The sequence below is a fragment of the Thalia democratica genome, chromosome 3 (genome assembly GCF_965202585.1).
Source record: "Thalia democratica chromosome 3, ktThaDemo2.hap1.1, whole genome shotgun sequence".
NCBI classification, from domain to species: domain Eukaryota; kingdom Metazoa; phylum Chordata; class Thaliacea; order Salpida; family Salpidae; genus Thalia; species Thalia democratica.
This window is the reverse complement of record NC_139167.1, coordinates 42,927,781-42,949,340: the sequence shown is the minus strand read 5'-3', so window position 1 is coordinate 42,949,340 and position 21,560 is coordinate 42,927,781. Positions and strand designations below refer to the sequence as shown.

Genomic DNA, 21,560 nt, shown 5'->3' with positions numbered 1-21,560 from the left:
GGTTTTTATAGAGTTTCAGGTATTTTTGCAACCATAATTTTAGTTTAACTCAAAATATTAATCAATACATAGTTTAAAAAACACAACTACAGCAATATTTAAAACTTTAATCAGCTTAAGTGTTTTTCTTTACATTGAAATTAAACTAGTAACCTTTCTAAAATAAACATCACTTTTTTCAATAGATAAAGCCTTCAGTTTTACATACCACGGTAGTTTTTTTTTTTGATTTTCCACAGGCCGTGCTAGTCTGGGTACTAGGATTTTATGTTTACTTATATTATACGTGATAGAAAATTTTGTTCCAGTTCAAGATACATGTCTTAAATAAAAAGGCAAAATTAATATCTTTTGGAAAGGATTGTAATGAGTTGAAATTGTCGCATTTTGATTAGATGACTATAAAGCTTTTGACTCAAAAAATTAAAACGCTTTACTACTTGTATAGTTTAAAAATACTTTTCAGTTGGATAATTTAAAGCACATTTTTTAGTAGTTTACTTAAATAGTTGATAATTAGCTTAAATTGATTTATAGGGAAATGACTTAATGTTAATAGCTTTTGAATACTAATAAGAAGCTATTGAAACGTTTTTATTTAATTAAAAATAAATAAACAAATATTTCCAAGTTTCAAGATGTTGTATAAGTCATATCGAAAACAAAGATGCAAAAAATTGTATTTCTAAGTTCATTACTTTTTCATTTATACAAAACTTGGTAGTGTGTTGAGCTATAAATTTTATTTGAAAAAATATATCAGAAGAAATAATTATGACAAATTAAAAGGTTTTGTTGGTTAAGTATATATTTATAAAAAACTTGAACTGTTGGTTTTCATAAACCATACAACTAAAACAAGACTAATAAAAAGTTAAAATTACTGTACATTTTATATACAGGGTTGTCAAGGGTTTTTTGTAAATTTCTTCGATGTTTACAATACAAGTTTTTTGGTCATTCTTAGTATAAAATTAAATTAGGTGAAAAAAATCTGTTTTAAATAGTTAACAACATTGAAAAGATATTGTAAAGTCACTTTGAATGTGTTATTATTGAAAAAAAATTAACTAACACAAGACCTTTTTGTATCTATAATAGAGTTTTTGTATCTAGTCGAAATTAAGTTACTTTAGACGTAAAAGTTGTTTAAAATTCCTGGTTTTTTGTTCAAAATTTTACGTGTTTTCTAATGTTCTCAATTCCTGAATTTTTCAGCTTTTTTTTGCCTAATATGTAAAATTCAAGGTTTTTTTGCAACTCTGCGTTTTAAAATAAATACAAATACATTTGATATGTACAACTTAGAAAAAAACTATTAAAAAATAATTTCATTAGCAGTGTACGTTTAATTATATAAATAACTTTTTATAAGTTGTCTATATTTAAATCATAACTAAAATTAGCCTGAGTTGATAAGAGTCAAATCATACAGTATTCAAAAAAAAATTTGCTGTATAATATTTCATTACTAACTAAAATAATGTTGTTGGATCTTATTGATTGTTACTGTAAAAAAAAGATAGTTGCGTTCAAACCCAGTCCTTGTTTATTAAGCACTATTGTAATTGATTTTTTTAAATATTATTTACATAAACTGTTGACATTTACAGTTATGTAGTACTATTTATCACATCAAAGTTTTTAAGGAAATTAATGTTAGTAGTAGCATAAAATCAATATGATTGCTAGAAAAATAATTAAGGCTATAGGGGTACGACTTGTTTTTTATAAATTAATCTTATTTTATAGAGTTTTATCTTAGCTAACAGATAACTTATACAGCTTAAAAAAATTCAAAGTAACTTCTAAGATAAAGAGAATAAAATTGTGTTAGTTCATTAGTAAATAAAGAAGCCTATTTTATTATAATATCTTTATTCCCCTTTAATTTTAAAAAACTTTCTTAAATTTTTTACAATTAGTCCATTGCTAATATCTATTAAATGGTTCATCTTTAAAAGAATTGATAAAAAAACTATCTTTTTGGTTTTTTATCAAAAATCTCAACTAGTAAAAATTTTCAATTTCTAAAATGACGATTTAAACTATAAACTTTGAATACATTTAAACGATTTAAAGAATATATCCGGAAAATTTAAGTATTAAACTCAAAATGTAAAAAGCATGTAGCCCCTAAATGAACTTTCCAGAAAACAGAAATTAACAGTAAATATTTTTGTATTGCAATTTAGTTTTATTACTACATTTCAAAAATTAATTGAAATTTTACTATTCTATCAAAACTGACTTATGGTTCATACTTTAAGGTTTAAATAAAAGGTATTTTTTTTCTAAACAGACTAGACCTACGGATTTGAGAAACTTAAGCCACAAGCAGAGAATCGAACTCATGTTAGGGGTTTTAACTCTAAACTCATAATAAAGTAGCATGGTCTTGGACTTTCACTTTAGCTTTTTATCTTGTACAGACAAAAACGACAATGTTTTAATTTAAAAACTATATAAAAAAAGTTTAATTTCAACTTCGTTATGCAATACTACAATGTTAGGATAAAACTAAAGTTTAAGATTTTAAAATTAACATTACCACATAATCATACAAACATAGACATATCTAAATTAATATTTTTTTTAGTTTTATACACTTGGTGCTAATATAAAAACACTTTTTTATACCCTAACGTGGTGAAACGTCACTTCATATGTTATATTGCTTAAGAGTTAAGAAAACTGAATTATAACTAATAACTATTAAAATTAAGTGATAAAAGTCATTATTACTATTATTATTATTTCGGGTAGCTGTCTAAATTGCACGAAGATACTTTTGCACGAAGACATGTTTGCATAAGCAGACAATTTTGCACGACTTAAACTTTTATTTATTTATTTTTTTATTTTTTTATTAATTTTTTTTTTTGTAAGTTTTTATACTGTTACTATCACTGTTATCCATAACCCTTACCCTCGGTCGGTAAGTTTATTTTTTTAATTTTTTTTTTTTTACTATCACTGTTACCCCTAACCCTTACCCTTGGTAGATTTTATTTTACTTTCTTTTTTATATAATTTTTATTAGTAATCTTTTATTTACTATCACTGTTACCCCTAACCCTTAACCTCGGTCAGTAACTTTTTTTTTTTCACTAAATAAATTTTTTGTTTTTTTTTTCTGTTAACTTTTACTCTCGTGCACAAATGTAACTCGTGCAAAATTTACCCTTAGTGCAAAATCGTCTTCATGCAATTTTGTGCCCTCGTGCAAATTTAGCTTCGTGCAATTTTGTTTTTGTGCAATTTAGTAAACTCGTGCAATTTAGACCCGTTTCCTATTATTACAGTGTATTGAATTATTAGGCATATCTCTGAAAGTTTTCTGTAAACATTTGTGTGTAGTTGGTTTGATACTTGCTTTACTTCAGTGTCCAGAAACGGTAGTTTACCGTCTCTGATTTTACCGCTTTTAAAGAAGAACTTACAAAAATTAATACTTATCACTTAAGAATCAGTATCAAAAAAGTTTTATAGAGTCAAAAATCAACAAATTTGGTTAAATTCTTAAAATCGACAACTCAACATTCAAAACTAAAAGATTAACACGAAAAATTACAAGACAGACATCGAAAATTTCCCTCTTTCACAACACGTTGGTAAGTGTTTATTACAATTCCAAAAACGATTAGCATCTGTATTTTAAAGACACAACATTGTTATTAAACCGGCCTACACCAGCAAAAATGTTTCTGATTATTTCAGCAACAAAAGTAGATGCTCGGAAATATTTGATGCGATTGTCATTTATAAATATATCTGCTTTGCATATCAGAGTATCTCCTACATAGGAGAGACATCATTACAAGTCTTCCAAAAAATTACAGACCACTACAGAAAATATAAAAAGAGCGCAATATTCGACCATATTTTCAATTGCACACGCTGTCAAAACTCTGACATAGTTTGAAACTATTAAGTTTTGAAACGATGTAAACAAAGCGAACTCTACAGCCATGAATCAATATTTAGGGTTGACACAGATCATGCTGAAAAATTTTCCTGCCTCTTTCTAAATCGAATTCTTAATTAAAACCGATTCAAAAATACATAAAAAAAGACTTGAAATTATTTAAAGTTTTTAATCTTAATTTTATATAGTTCTTTTGATTTGATAATACAACTTCCATTACACCATTTAAAGCTATTTAAACCATCTGTGTACAATCGATATATTTGCAATAAACTGCTCTATCAAAAAAATACTTGTATCTTTACCACATAGTTAATACACACGTGAGATCATGAAAAATTTAAATCTATTCCAAAAATTCAACTAGACCCTGAAAAAAAGAAGAATTGCAAAAGAATTCTTTTTTAGAAAACAACATAAGTAAAATGCAGTATTTAGTGATGATGGTTAACTTTCTTATTAAGGACACTGGAAGGTCAAGCTTCAACTTTACAAGCTGGTCTTACTTTTTAGAGTTTAATCTAAGCTAGAAAATTATTACTTCTTAGCAAAATTCAAAGTAACTTTTATGATATAAACAGTCAAAGTCGGTGACCTCAATTGGTTACTTATAGAAGGCGCAAACCAAAAACATGAAAATAGACTATTTCACCGAACATCTACCTTCTTCTTCATTATTTATCAATCTTAAGCAAATTTTCACAGTAAGTTCATGATTAATATTCAAACTTATTGATGTAGAATTTTTTTTTTATCTAAAAAAATAAAAAATTATTACAAAAACTACCTTTTTTTTAATCTAAATTTTCTTTAAATATTTTTTTGAAATCGCAACATTCCAAATACTTTAAACTATAAAAGAAATACCTCATGAAAATTTGATTTTTTTAGCCTGAAAAATGAAGGAGAAGATAGACTTTTAGAGATACTCTAAACTTACAAGAAAATTGACGATAAAACATTTCAGTCAATACGTTTGTTCTGGACTTTTTACAAAATCGTCAATTTTTAAAGAATTAATTACTGTTTTTTGCTCTATAAAAACTGGCTTGTAATTTATACCTTAAGCTTCCATGTAAGAGCCAGTCTATATTTTAAAAAAAAATGTTGAACCTCCTCCAATACCCTTAAGAGCATGCTGCTCTGCTTATATAAAATTTCTTGACTTTTTCTGATTTTTCCCGACTTTTGTCTTTTTTTTGTTTTTCCTAATTTTGTGGCAACCCTAATGTTGATTGAGGAAGAACAGCCTAAGTTAAATACGCAAATAGCATGGAAAAGCAAAATTATTAACAATTTATTAATTACAGAGTTGCTAAATTTTTTGAGAAATTTCTTCCAGGTTTTAAAAAGTACATGTTTTTGGGTATTTTTTAGTTTAAAGCTAAGTTTAAGGCTAAAAACTGTGCTAAGTAGTATAACAACATTAAAAAGATACTGTAAGGCTTATATGTTTTTTTTTTAATAAAAAAAATTTTTGATGATGACAAACTTTTTTAATCTATATGGTAGATTTTTCGTGTCAAATTAAAATTTTACTACTTAACATGTAAAAATTGTCTAAAATTCCAGGTTTTTTAGTGATTTTTGTTCAAAATTCTAGTTTTTTTATTCAAAATTTCTCAATTTCCATTTTTTTTAGCCTAAATTGTCAAATTCCAGGTTTTTCCAGGATTCCAGGTTTTTTGGTACCCTGTAATTAACATATCTTAACTTAAGTTTTACTTGCAAAACTCTAAAACTTGAATTTATTTAAATTTATTTATAGGTCATAATTTATACTCATTTTTAAAACTATTTTACTAATCAAATAATTTCAAATTCGTTTAACATTTATCACTTGAAAATTAAACTAGTATAGTTTTAAAAACGTTTGTTTAATAAGTAAATATAAACAAAATGAGCAATCTCTACATACTTAGTTGCAAATGGTATATAAGTACGTTTAAAAATCTTCCTATGACAGTCCATATAATTCAATAGGCTATTCAAAATAAATTAACAATTGAGAACTCCGCTAAAACAGTTTTTAGATACCACTATATAATAATTAAATAACTAACTTGAATTAATAAAATAAATAAAGTAGTTCAAGTTACAGTAGAAAAACTGTACAAGACTTGAACTCGTAAAAAAAACTTTTTATAAACTTAAATTTAGCAAAATATAATTTTTGTTTTAATTTAACAAACCATAGTTATATCATGTTTAAAGTGTCTCTATACTTTTTAGAATTGTAGTATCAAACTGATAAGTAAGTACTAAAAACCTATACAACTTAAACCGTTATGTTTATTAAATTAGCAGTTTAAGTAAGAATTTTTTATATCAAAAGGGCTACTACTTTGAACAAAAGTACTAACTTGATTTATTGTTATTAGTATTGTTTTTCTTTCCACTTAAAGTTCTAGATAACTTTCTTCTAAGCTTAGATATAGAGTTCTTTTGTTTGTCTTTAGGTAGAGGATTTTGATCTTGAAAGCTAGATTCGGAGTAAGAACAACATCTTGATGATTTTTGATTTTTTGCTTAAGAAATTATTTTGTTTTATTTAAGAAATCAGTGTATATTAAGTTTTTATTTTATTCAAACTTTACTGCTTTAAAAGACTAAAGACATTTCTCACAAATTTTTTAATTGATTTTTTTTTACAAGTATCAAGAAAAAAGTATTATAGCCTAAATGGTACATAAAAAAAATTGTTTATTAAAATTTTTATGATAAAGCTATCAGTTGCTTTTAGTTCAAAATAACTTTTAAGATGTAAGCTATCAAAATTGGAGATTTTAATTTAGAGGTTAATTTGAAAGGCAAAAAATAATAAAGCTAAAAAATAAAATAAGTTTATAAAATAAGATCAGTTTTGCAAAATCAAAGTAGTGATTCCTCTAGATATAAAATTTTAATAATATTTTGTCATATATAATACTAAGTAAAATAAAAAAGTCTTACAGCATAAAACAACATTTTTAGGAATATTAGAATTCACTGGAGTATTTATTTTGTATGGAAAGTTACAAAGTCCAATGTTGCTACATTTCTCAGTAGACATTTCCGAAACAGTAAGGCTTGGTTTCCTTGAACGAGAAGACCTTTAAATTAAGCATTACTTATTTAATTATTGTAAACAAGCATTTTCCTAATAAAAATTCACAAAAAAATGTGTTATACAATAGTTTTGTATAGTAGTTATTTAATTTACGTTTAGGGATATCGTATAAAATTGCGTATATATTTATTGATGATTATACCCTTAAAAAAAAGATCAAAATGAAACAATTAAATAACTTATTAAGTCGAACTAATTACTAACTAATAGCACTAAACTTCCATGTAAAAAATAAGAATTTGACAAAGACAGAGAAACTATAAATACTTCGAAAAATAAGAGATAGATAAATATTGAATTTATGTATAGAAATATGGACAAGCCTATAGAAATTAACTTATTAAAGTAAGAACTAGTTTTATTCACATTATATAATAACAATAAAGTAACATATAAAAAGTATAAATTTGCAAAAATAACAATGCAAATACCTTCAGGCTCAGTCAAACTGTGTTACTAAACACAGATAAATGTCTTTGTTTTCATAAACTATATACTTTTAATATTATTTATAATATAGAAAAACAACTAATGTTCGAATCGTTTACTTAGTTTCAATGTTTAGCACATATCTTCAGAACAAAATAAAGTACAAAGCAAAAATTTTAAAGTTTTAATATTATATATATATATTTATTTATTTATTACTGCAGGTATTGTAAGCTAATATTTTTGTTTTATCATTGGAGTCACTTATAATAAAAAACAATATCACCAAAATAGTTAGTCTATTTTTTATTATTAAAAAACTTGAATATATTTTCTATTACAAACATATAAAAAGATTGACTGCTCTGCAAAGTTGGGTTATTGTAGTAGTGGTACATAATAGAAGTATTTCGAGCAGGTGAATCAAAAAAACTATTTACACTAGGACACATTGAACTTCTATAAACATTATGGTTGTGGTTACCCTCCGAACTACTAACTCCGTTTTTACGCGCTGTAAAAAAGATAAAATTAATCAGTTATTATTAGAAAATATAAAATAATTCGTTATTTAGAAATTATGTATTAGACAGTAGAACTAAATTAAAACTATATTATATTTATTTTAACTAACTTATTAAAAATATGTTAAGTTAATGTGTACTTACATATAAACTTATATAATTTAATACTGAAATCTTAACTTAATTTAAAGATTGTAAGCATTACCTGCTTGTTCCGAGAGACTTAAAAAATGTGTTTTTTACTCTAACTTAAAACTATATAAAGCCAAGCGCGGCTTGAAAGGGGAGTTTTTGAGTTTTATAAATATTCTTGCGTAGAGTTTTTAAACTTTTATCGCAGTTTTTGAATATTCTTGAGTATAATGTTAAAACTCTCGTCGTAGTATAGTTAAGCGTCGAAGATTTTTATTTAAAGCGAATGCACTTTGAATTCAAAAGTTCATTCACTTATCGTTCGGGCTAACTATCATTGTCGGCAAGAATAGTTACTGTTTTAGCAAACACTTTTTTGTTTTAGCAGGCACTTTTTAAATTCTTTGTGAACGAGATTTTTTTGTTTTGAGAATCATGTATTGTTTGACTTAGTAAAAACAAGACCAATAGAAACGTTTACCAGAACGTGTTACGGTCTAGTTGTGAATGTCACCTAGATTGTATCTTAGCTATTTTACGCGTTCAGCTTTCGTTGTTTTTGGCGACTGTTACTCACCATTGTAGTCCACTGACTTCAGTTAACCGCTGAGAAATATAAGCAAGTGTATCTCAATACACTTTTTGGCATTCGTTGATCGCTTACAACCGTTTTTTCGAGCATTACATTTCTACGGTTGGTCAATTGACCCCTGTACGAACCGTCGAAAAACTAACGCAGGTGTATATTGGTTTGTATCAATTTCCAGCTTTCTTTGTTTCTCGAGTAAAATCTTTTATAATAGTTCAAGCAAAACGGAATTTTAGACGCTTTAGGTCCTAGCTTTGCTGTGACTTGCAGTGTGAGTGTTTTTTTTATTGCTTTATTTTAATTGTAAATTAAATTTTGAGTCCTGAGAGTCGGTAGAACGTAGTTAAGTAAATTTTATATTTTATTCTATTTTAAGATCATATAGTGTTATAAACGTTAAATTCTTTAAGACTAAATAAAAAAATTACTTTCTAGTCTATGTTAAGATTATATATCACGTTATATATAAGAATCACTATATACTAAGTTTAATTATTACCAAATGACTTAGAAGTTAGTAGAATCAGAGGAGTATAAGACTAAAAAATATAAAAGTCATAACAAACTAAAACTAGCTGAAAATTTAAAGGGTAACTTTACCACCTTGGTAATAAAAATTATTTGTTATACTGGTATAACCAAAAAAAATGTGGATTACTTGACTTAATAAACAGCATTATTAAAAAAATTATAATTTCATTAACCTAACTAATACTGATATTAAATGATACTTAGAATTACTTATAAATACTATGCAATTGGTGGTTATATTTTATATTTAAGAACAATTGCATAAATAACATATATAAAGAACCATATTAAATATAAAAAACTTTACGCTTAAGAAATTACTTTGAATTTTATTATAACATTAAACACAATTTAAATATAAGAGAATTGTGCTTTGAGAATATTAAAATTTAAATAAGAATTAACTGCTTGAACTTAAAATGAAAAATTACTTTTGAGAAAAAAACATTCTTGAAAAAAAAATTAAACAAAACAATCAAACAATATAAATATCTATTTCTAGAAACTACATGTTAACAACAGCTAAGTGATGGCTAGAAACCCTCCTAGCTCCAACTGATGAGTATTTATATATGGCTGTAGTTTGCGGAAGCAAAGTTGCATCACTGAATCTCGTGACGCTTGGATAAACAAGAGTTTTCTCAAAACTTTTCATTAAATCAAAACGGTTATCAAATGCAGTTTGATATCCGGTTACACTGGTACATAATATTTTGATATTAATTACTACAACTTAATCGCTGGTATGTATAATTATTATATGTTTTAGTTTTTAGAAGACAAGTAAAGAGATCTCAACTACTAGAGGATAATCTGTATATTAATTCTTTCAAGACTTTAGTATGCAAACTAAGTTTCGGTCAAAGACCTCGTCAGTGCTTACATAAAAAATCTAAAAAGATATGTAACAGTCATGGAAAATAGTTTTAAACAATTGAATAAAAAGAAATTTTTACTTATAAACAAAACAAATAATTTTTTAATCTTAAATTTATTGTAAAGTTTAAATCTTAGTTAAGTTTCGAATCCAATATAATAATATAAACAATTATAAGAACCGTTTTTTTTATTTTTTCCAGTGTCCAAGAAAATGAGAACTTCTTTGTTCAGACAATAAATAATAATAAATAAGTATAACAAAATTATTGTAAAAAATACAATATTGCTTCTACTGTCTTAAAAATGAACAAATAACACGCTTTCAATTCACTAGTACTTTCGTTTATTAAAAAATTATCAAGCGATAAACGGTTGAAATTATAAAAACACAATTAATAGTAACTAATTTATAAAGTAAACAAAATTAAATAAAAGTTGAACTTAAACTTTTGGGCTATATAAATTCATAAAAATTTCATATTATCAAACAATTAATTGTCATACAAAATTTTTAAAAACTAAGATTCTACTAACTAACAACTCATACATGCATACAAGTAAACAAGCCAAAGCACAATGTAGAAAAATGCTCTTTTCATAAAAATCCAAAAATACCAAGTTCTAAAATATTAAATCTTCATAAATTGTTTTATTTAAGTTAATTTTTGCATTTAAACTTTTTATCCATAAACTTTCTTTGTAGTCTAAATTTTGAAATTCTGGTTGTTCTAAAAACATTATTTTGTAGGCATTGTTCAATCCTATATTTTTAGTATCATTATGATGATTCTCAAAGTAGTGTTTAAATAATGCAGATTCGTCTCCTTTACCAACCAAGTTAAAATTTCTTTGGAATTTTTTCCAGTTGTTTCTATGTGCATTCCAGTATGCAAGTACTGCAAATACTTTGTGGGTTTTTGGCTTTGCCAATATGGTGGATTATTTCGCAGTCTATTTTATAATCAATGTTGTTACTTTTTAATTTCCAGATTTATTTTGATATTTCCGTGCCGTTTTCATTGTAGTTTTTGAAATCATTGATATGGTTGTTCCAATCTTTTTTTGAAAGTCCCACCCGTTGAGCCCAAATAATTTGTTGTTTCGTTTTCTGATCTGATTGTTCCTTATATATGACATTTTCAACTAAGCAATTGTTATTGAGAGGACAATTATTTTTTGTTAGACAGTTTCAAAGTGTTTCGTTTTGTTCATTGTTTTTTTTTTAAGTATTTTCAATTATGTTTTTGGATTAATTTCTTAATATTGCTCATGCAGTTGTATGAAATTTTACAATTATTTCTATTTATCATTTTGTTTAACTTGTGATCTTCTTTTAAATATCTATCTATTAGTTGCAGAAAAGCTTTACCTATATTGTTTCTTACTGACTGGCAAAATTCTTACTTAATAGTTTTTACTTTTGAAAACACTGCTTTATATTGCCCAAAACTAATTTAAAATAACCTAAGGAATAGAGCTTTAACCTAATTTTAGTTATTATGATTAATCAACCAATAAGGAAGTTATGTAGTGATGAAGTTGGACAACGAATAAAGCCAAATATACCATCTCATATAGGTTTATAACTATTGTTAATTTTCTTGCTAAGTTTTTTTGCTTAAATTTTTGATATTCGAAATTTTTGTAATATCTAAGTTTAGCCAATATAGCTGGAGCTGTAATAGAGCAGAAAAAAATTCAACGCAAAAAATTCATATAAAAGAAAAACATAGAGCTAAGCTTCACATAAGTTTAAATAAGTCTATTTCGGAAGTACTTGCTTAAAAGTCATGAAAATTCGCGTTTTTTAAACACTAAAAGGTCTATGACAAAACTTCAAGTTGATCTATACAGGAATTATGATATCACGCCTAAAAAACGAAATAATAAATATAAATTATAAACCACTTGTTTAATATTTACGAAAATTCGTTACTTGTAATTTAAGTCAACACATGTTGTTATTATGATGCCATAGCAAAGAAGAAAATATTACCAGGGTTGCCACTCTTTGAATAAACAAAAATGGCCTAAGTCATCCTGATTTTTTTTCAAATACAGTTTTTTTTTTGTCTCTGGCGTCAACTAATTATACCTCATGTTAATTTTTCTTATTAATAATTAAAAGATAGGTTGTATGTGTGTGCTTCAGTGTATGATTGATTTTTATGATAAATATCAATTTTAGATTTATAACAAAAACTACAACATTATATTACTAAGAATAATGAAGAGCTAGCAGCAAAGATAAAAAAAAACTTTCTATAAGCATTTAATTATCAATAAAAACTATGTTCTGGAAGAAAATTTGGTAAACAAAATATTGAAATTGGATCAGCTAATTCTCATTCTAGATCTAGATAAAAAATTGCCCTGAGATTTTTATAAAAATCAAAACTGCCCTGAGTCATCCTGAGATTTTCTAGAATTTAAAATTACCCTATGTTTCTTTGATTAACCTGAGTGTGTGGCAATCCTGTATTACGTTCAAGCTTTTTATTTCAAAACTACTCTTTCGCTACTTATGAAATCTTATATACGTCTTTTAAAGGTCTTTATTTAATGAATTAAAGTCTGAATTAAATTTGATACTATAAAAATAAATTGTTATTCTATTTTCAATCTTATACATATGTCATAGGGTTAATATTAAATGTGTTAATTGCTTCTACTTTTTTGTTAAAATTATTTATTTTTGCTTGAAAAAATAATTAATAAAAATGATGAAAAGAAGTTCATGTGCTTTAATAAATTATAAATGTAACAAACATTGGGACACAAAAACACGCCTAAAAGTTATGGCAACTCTGCTAGTAACCTAAAATTTGTGATGATGTTCTTAAGACCTTAAACTAATAAGAGATTATATGTTTTGATATTTATTCTAATGCATTTAAGGATAACAGAGTTTTAACCACTATTGTATAACTACTGTTACGTTAATACATAAATTTTAAACTAGGAATTTTTTTGTTATTAATCTGAAGCACACCCCCTACCAACACCACCATGCACTGACACTGTTTCCTAGTAAACTTAAAAATAAATCCAGGGTTAAAAAACAAAAACTTAGGGTAAAATTTTAGGGGTTAGGGTAACAGTGTTTAGGGTTAGGGGGTAACAGCAGGATTGCCAAATGTTTTTGGGGAATATTTTCCTGGTGTTCAAAACTTTCTTCAGGTTTTTAAAAGTACACACTTTTGAGTCTATTTTTAATTTAAAGTTAAGTTTAAGGTATAAAACTGTGTTAAATAGTATTAAAACATTAAAATATACTGTAAAGCTACTTTAAATGTGTTTTTTACTAATATAAATATTTTATAATGATTTTTTTTTTCATGTATATGATGTATTTTTTGTGTTGAATAGAAATTTTACTACTTAACATGTAAAAATTGTTTAAAATTCCAGGTTTTTTAGTTATATTTGTTCAAAATTTTAGGTTTTTCAAGGTATTTTTTCAAAAGTTCTCAATTTTCAGGTTTTTCCAGGATTCCAGGTTTATGGCAACCCTGTAACAGTGATAGTAGAAAAAATAAAATAATAAACAAATTATTCAATTCAGGGTGGCCACTAGGGTGCATCTGTTGCCCATTAAAAATGAAAATTCTAGATTTTCGCTTAGTCCATTTTGTGTAAGCGGGAAATCACATAAACAAACAGAACAAAAAAAAAAAAACTTCCTAGCTGTTAGAGCTAATTACATTTAAAAATTAATATAGGTATATTTGGAAAAGGTCAAACTTAATTTTTTTAATACTTCTTTCAATTTTTTATTATATAACTTTGAGAGTATATTAAAACTTATTTAAAAGATGATTTTTAAACATTTATTCAGATCATTATCGTTTAAAAAGAATAACCACAAATACTCGTTGACTATTGAATTTTTTTATTATAAGCAAACGTAAAACATATCACAATAATTTCTCTATTGAACTAGCCATAAATCTGTGGTATTGTACTTGTTTCCTATCCTCCTCGATAGATTATATATTGTCTCGATACGTGTCTTCATTTCTCGACAAAGTTACAAAATCGCTGGACAATTTACTATCTCTTTTGACAGCGTCATTGACTACACTCATGTAATTTACTTTTTTTTTCCTCTTAGTAGTCTTTGTCGCTAGCCCATTGTTCTGGCGGTTTAATAAAAAATAAATGACTGCAGTCTAGGATTAAAAAAAGAGCATGGAAATACTTCCAACTAAGTCTGCTAAATATCGCTTCTCATTAAACCAAACAGGACGAATAGGTAACTCATTGTTTTTTTCTAAATGTTTGGGGCCTTTCCTGATTTATCTGATGATTTAAAGCATCAGCAACCTTAGCTTTGACTGATTTATTGGTATAAACATCAAACAAACTTAAAGAAACAAGTTCTTCAACAAGATACCAGAGATAGTTTTTCATAGCACTTAACGCAGAGGTTGCACATATCTTATCAGTACTTCTGTATTTATGAAGTGTGATTAACAGACCAAAGTCATTGTTATGAGCTGTTGAAGCTACAGTGCAATTGATCCAATAGAGAAGGTAGCAGTTTATGCAAAAAATGTCAAAACGTTTTAGTTTTCTTAAAAAAGTGGTGTCTAAAATTGTTTTCAATGAGTTCTGTTGTGAAAACAAAACTATTTTAAGAGCGTAAACTACTTTGCTCGTTCATCTAGCTTTAGAAACACCTCCAGGATGTTGAAGAACGAAACCTTGCGAGGGCTGAAGTCCAATGTAAATTAAGGCTAGTTTGACAACCTCTTTATAATCATCTCGCAGACAAGGCAATTGAAAACTTTGATATTTTTGACAAATTTCAGAAGAAATTTATTAATTAAAAAAAAAATTCCATCAAAGTGTTGCAAGATATTTTGCAATTTTTTTTTAATTTTTTGAAGAGTTTTATCTTAGGTGTTTTTGATTTTACTATGGCTAAAGAACTGAAAACTTTATTTAGTAGCAGCTCTGGTACACGATGCCTGCAAGATAGCTAAAATATTGGGCTACCAAGACTTTTTGGAATGTCATATTATTTTCCTGTATTAGAGTTAGTAGTGTCAAAAACCATACTATGAATGCTATTAATACAGTTCCATTCTTGAAAAAGACCCATCACTTTATTACAAACTGCTTTCCACAAATATTTTTCAAGTTCACTCCTAATGAAAAAACTCCTAAAAGCTTATGCTGTTTTCCTGATACAGAAACAGACAGCGTTTTTCCGTTGAACTACCATCCAATGTTTGACTAGTTTTGTTGCCCCAGGTTTTTTGGAGCAGTCCAGTTTTTCTTAATAGTGAATAAATTTTTAAAAATTATTTTGTTATAATGTTTTCCAGTATATAAACAACTTAAATTAACAGAATCTTTATTCCCGCCACCTATTTCTATTAAAACAGAAGCAGTTGTAGATAATTCAGCCGGAGTAATTCTAGTTCTTCTTATAGCACTAACTAACACGTCGTCTATAAGAAAGTCTTCAGGTAAAAATAGTGATGTACCTTTTTTGACAATACTCTTTTGCGATCGTTTCTTAGGATGCTCGTTAATTGATTCCACTTCTAATTCTGAATTGCAAGAATCATCATCATGGGAAATGTCAGAAGTTTCTTGACCTTGCAGCACCACTGATGAGCTAGAGCAAGATTGTTCTGAGACTTTCTTGGCTATCTTCTCCTCGCGTTTCTCAATTTTCTTGATGCTTGATTTTTCTAAACAACTATAATAAGCTTTTCTGTCAGTTTTCATGCTTTGAAGAAACTGCAAGTCGATTTCGATGTTGTTTTTTTCTTCTTGAGATAGAAAAGGATTTTGTAGCTTTTGTTTTATTTTCTTCTCACAATCTTTTGTCCTTAGGAGTATGGTTTTGTTTATTTCTATTTTGCCTTTAATACCTTTAACTAATGACGAGTGGTGTGATAGTACCTTTTCAAAATTATAACAAAATGCACCAAAACTTTTTGCATCAACATTTGTCTTTTTTTAATGTTCTGTGTCTTCTTCTAAAACAATTTTTAAAGCTTGATGTTCTAATGCATATAATTTTGACCCTTTCATTTTATCTCTCGGTTGTTGTTTATTTGATTCATAACAAAGCAGTACTTGCTAATAAGTTTGACAGTTATTCTTAGATAGGGCCGACCTGGTGATGTGCCATAAAAACGTTGATATGAATCCTGTGTCTGAAATTCATCATTATCTATTTATATTAGAAAATCTAAACCGAACTGTTCTGAGTTATCTTGAGTTTACTAATTGTGTGCTAACCCTCTGACATTAACTAAATAAATTAGAATGAATCAATTTATTTTTTGATAAAGCCATTTTTGTTGGTATATTTTCGTAGGTCCTTTTTTAAGAAACCATTAATACCACTACTCTTTTATATTTCAATAGGTCAATTTTGAGTCATTTTGTTCAATTTGACATTCAACCAAATAAAATGCACTTGTACTGCACGAACACAAGGAGGTTGCAACTATTTACTTCACAAAAAGTAAATTTCATATATCTTGTAGAAGATAAATTTTGAATAAAGTAGCCTTTTAATTGCTGTATTAGTTTGCTTCTACTATAAGAAACCAATGAAATTACTAACTTAGGTTGTTCATATTTTTTAAAATAAGCTTGTTATTAAATTACTGTAATAAGGAACTTATAGTTTGAACAAAATTCTATAAAGTATAGCAAACTTGAAAAAAAAAGTTCCCCCTTGTTTATCTTCGAAAAAAATGATATAAAGCAAAATTTTCATAAGTAATTAGCTCCAACAGGCTTAAAACTAGGAAGCTTTTTTTTTGTGCTGTCTATTTATGTGATTTCCCACCTACAAAAATAGACTAGGCGAAATTTTAAGGTCAGGGCAACGGATGAACCCTAGTGACCACTGATTTTTAAGAAACTCTTTTCAGGCTTTTTGAATTTCTTCAAGATTTTTAAAAGTACACGTTTGGGTCTATTTTTTGTTTAAAGTTTAGTTTAAGGTAATAAAATTTGTTAAATAGTTTAACTACATCGAGAAAATATTGTAAAGCTAATTTAAATTATTTTTTAATAAAAAAACTTTGATGAAGACAAATTTTTTATCTACATGATAGATTTTTTGTTCAAGTTGAATTATACTTACTTAACATATAAAAATTGTTTAAAATTCTAAGATTTCCAGTTTTTTTTTTTTTTTTAATTTCTCAAATTTTAAGTTTTTCCAGTATTCCAGGTTAAGTGACCACCCTGTTGTTTGAAAAAATAATATATTTATATATAAACAACCGACCAAGGGTAAAGGTTAGGGGTAACAAGAATAGTAAAAAAATAGTAGTTAAATAAAAAAATATAAAATAAAAACTGAAAACCGACCAAGGGTAAGGGGTAACAGTGATAGTAAAAAATAAAAGAAAACAACTAAAAAATTAATTAACACAATAATAATAAAACTTATGAACGAGAATAAGGGTTAATGGTAACAGTGAGAGCTAACAATAACAAAAAACTAAAAAAAATATTAATAAAATAATTAAATTTCAATAAGTAATTTTTATTGAACAACAAAAAAAAAACGCTCAAAATAATAGGTCCTAAAAACTGATGAACAAAAAAACTTTTTGATTATTGAATTGGATATTTTTAACATCTTGTCCAGGACAAAGCGAAAAGGACTTAAAAAACAGCTTGGCTATTTTAAAAATCTTTAAAAAACATACAAAAAAGTTTCAATCGAATAAAAGTGTCTTATTGCAAAAGTGACCCTTGATGCAAAAGTGTCTTTGAGCAAAAGTACCCCTACGTGCATTTTTGACACCTACCCTTTAAAAATATATTATTTTAAAACCAAAAAAAAAAAAGCTACATACATGAGATCTCAGTTAATTTTTTTTATATGATTATAAGTTATTTTAATAAGCTTGTATTTTCGTTATTTTATAGAAATAAATAATTAAAATTTAGTAATTACTGAAATTATAAAACAAAATACAAATAAGTTTATTTTAAACACTAAACTTAAGATACTGTTACAAAAAACGAAATGAAACGTTAACTTTTGCAAATGTAATTATGAAACAGAATAAAGTTGCAAAAGACATCTTTCTACTCCTAAACTACAATTAAAATTATTCTGTTTTTTTCAAATTGTGGTCAAGATATACAAAATTTTCGCTGGTCTAAAACTAAAAAGTTCTCTTATTTATAGTTTCTCGCACACTAATGATTTTCCAACAAATGTTGTCCAATTGCAGATAATTATTTTTTGTAGGTTTCTCTGAACGACCAACAAACTAGCTTTTCAAGATTTTCGGAACATGCTGATCGATTCTTGCGTGAATGCTTTGAGATTGTTTTCGGCTCTGTTCGTTTAAAAATAGTTTTGTTTACTAATCGACCTCTAAGTAGGATTTACAAAGATGTTTCTCCAACCAAAAAAAAGTAACATCTTGTATAAATTTAGCTGTCACTGTGGTAGTGACTATGTGGGAAAAACATGTTAAAGGTTTTAAGTAAGAATCAATCAGCATGTTCCAAAAACCTTAAAATGGTTGTTTGATGATCGTTTGGAGAAACCAACGAAATAAATACTTCTCTGTGATTGGACAACATTTGTTGAAAAATCATGAGTGTGCTAGAAATTATACAGAAGAGAATTTTTCAGTTTTAGTTTGAGCAGAGAAATTTTTTCAACTACATATTCTGGAAGCCTTATGCATTCAATTATTTAGGCCCATTTTATGTAAGCAGAAAAAGTTTGTATATCAAACTAGACTTTTTAAATTCTTATATTAAGTAGCTTTAAAGTAGTTGGTTACTTGAAGTGTATTTTTATTTTTATTATTAGTTTTTATCGCTTGTTTATTTTAGTTTGATTTTAATCTAACAAGTTCTATTAGCAAAGTTCTTTGGTATTAGCATTTAGTTAATTATCAAACTTGATTATTACGGAATTTTATATTTTTAACTTTAATCATTCAACTACTTTATAGTTTTATTTCAATTCAAATTCAGTTTGATTTAGTAGGATACAATTTTTGAAAAGACTTACTTGAAAGTACTTAAATATATTTAAGAAAATATGAAATATGTTTTGTTATATTTTTTGAATAATTGAACTGTAGCTCATTTTATTATTGAAAATGTTTACATTAGATATGCCTGTTTTATTTATACCTGTTATTGTTTCAGATTTTTCATTGTTTATTAAGTATTTAAACACGAGGAGTTTTTCTTCACTTACTTGTGTTTGTTGGACTCCAAAAAGGTGATGTTGAGTTGATACTTGGAGAATAAGAACCAACTACATTATTCTCAGGAAATCTTCTGTTGTACTTTTTCTAAAAATTATATACTTATTGATAAAATAACCTACTTAAAATTTCTTTTTAGTTACAAAAGGGTTTCTCAAGGGACTGATATCCCCCTCTTTAAGCAATCTAGTAAATTGGGGGGAGGGGTGCACGATAATTCAAATTCTGACAATTCAATATCTAAAAAAAAAATTTAAATGGCAACAACTTAAAAAGTTTTATATATTTAAAAAAAAAATTACATATGTTGGTTTTATTAATATCTACAAGCCATTTTATTATTTTTGTAAAATATTAAATGTTATAATCCATACGGCTAAAATAAGTTTTAAAGTATACTTATTTTTATTATTTTACGATATCTTAAGAAATATTTAATGCGCCACAAAAAAATGAAAAAAATTGCCTGTATATATTAATAATACCAACATACATTTTTTTTTCAAACATGTAATATTTTTAAAGTTGTTGCCTTTTTATTTTATTAGAACTAGAATTGTCCGGATTTGAATTGTCATGTAATCGGGAGAGAGGCAAAAGGAGAGGAATTATGAAGTTTTCGGCAATAATGCGGCAACTACTAATTTACACTAGATCAAGGTTCCCCAACTTTTTTTCAAAAGGCTTCCTTTAACAAAATTAAAAAAGCTATGGCCCTCTCCAACAAGATTTCTCAAAAAATTCTCATTAAAAACTAAGACCTTTTTTTTCTATTCAACGCCAACTTCATAATATCTAGTATGAGTTTCAAATTATGTCCTCATAGTCCCCTGTGGCCCCTTTACTGCTTATAGCCCATATCATAAAGTATGATTAGTATAACTCAGATTAATAAATAGTTTAGCTACTAAGTTACGTAAAATTTAAAAAAATATTCTTATAAAATCAAATCAGAATGAAGAACAAAAATGATTCATGCAGTGGTTGACATAACTAATTAATCAGTTCTTAAAATAAATAAATTTACTTTATAAAATTTATATTTATTAGTTATACTAAAAACAATGAATATTAGGTTTGATCATATTACTTCAATCATCAAACCACAACCCTTCAGTTGACTGAAACCAAGGTTCTGTTTTTATTGAAAAATTTCAGCCTGACAAATCAAAACACTTACAGTTGTCAATTTACAAACAGTTTAACATGTTTCAACATGAAGCTACCATTTGCTGGATTAATCAGTGCCGTCAGCTTTGCTTTTTGCTGTGCAATGTTCACAAAGCAACACAGCTGTTACCCTCGTTTTGAAAACAATCAAATAAAACATCAGCAAAAGTTTTCACAAAATTCAAGCATAATAATCATATCTAATATAACTCATACGAAGTTGACATTATATTTAATACAAAGATTTTTCATCTAAATAGCATCTTGTCTGATATAAATCAGAAACTGTTTTTAACAGCTTAACTTAAAATTTTTCTGTATAAAATGACTAAAGCAAAAATAATATACTCTAACAAGAGAGATATTAAGCAGAAAATTAAATCCAGTTAAGAAATTAAATTATAAATGACACTTAAAAGTTATCTTTAAATTGATATTTAAAGTTTAAGTACAGGACTATTTATTTTTCATTAAATTTCAAATATTTTAATACACCTATTTATGATTACTTATAACAAAAGTTCCTAACTTGAGCTTTAGGTACTGGAATCCCAACTTTTCTTGTTGCCATAATAAGGTAAAAGAAATATCTAGCTTTAAAAAAAGTTATATTTTAATTCTGGGTTAAAAAAACACATAAAGTAAGTATTTAAATTCATACATTAAGAAGAAAGTTTAAACTTTTTATAATTAAAAACAATTTCAAGATACCTCACATAATCTGTTGAAAAAATATAACATATAAAAAATCAGTTGAAAAAACAACAATCTAAGTAATAACTTTAATTACCAGGTTGAACAATAGATGTTTATCAGAAATTTCTATTGAGTGTTTTTTAATAAACTTTTTGTCCCATTTTAATATAAAATTTTATTTAAAATTATAAATTATGTTTTAATAATATAAAGTTATTAAAAAATATAGTAAATAAAAACTTTAATTAAAACGTAATTTGTTACTGTAAAGAACTTTTATTTCTTATTGAACCTAAATTTAATCATTTTACATATAAAAATTGTACAACATTTTTACATTTTAACA

The 21,560-nt window shown here is 26.2% G+C and overlaps 1 protein-coding gene across 4 annotated transcripts in view; it reads right to left on the bottom strand.

The window, feature by feature from the left end:
- The window catches only part of LOC145832691 (uncharacterized), a 51,094-nt gene extending 29,955 nt beyond the window's left edge, over window positions 1–21,139 (bottom strand). For all 4 annotated transcript variants that reach the window (XR_014369728.1, XR_014369729.1, XR_014369730.1 and 1 more), the window contains exons 1-5: window positions 21,048–21,139; window positions 19,339–19,435; window positions 7,812–7,980; window positions 6,881–7,020; window positions 6,292–6,456 (exon numbers count right to left, since the gene is read on the bottom strand). Coding sequence is in view for 1 of the 4 variants with exons in the window: in XM_082939996.1 (XP_082796122.1) it covers window positions 6,292–6,456; window positions 6,881–7,020; window positions 7,812–7,980; window positions 19,339–19,435; window positions 21,048–21,089 (613 nt within the window). In the remaining 3 variants the exon portion in view is untranslated. The remainder of the gene's footprint in view (window positions 1–6,291; window positions 6,457–6,880; window positions 7,021–7,811; window positions 7,981–19,338; window positions 19,436–21,047) is intronic.
- Between the last annotated feature and the right edge of the window lie 421 nt (window positions 21,140–21,560).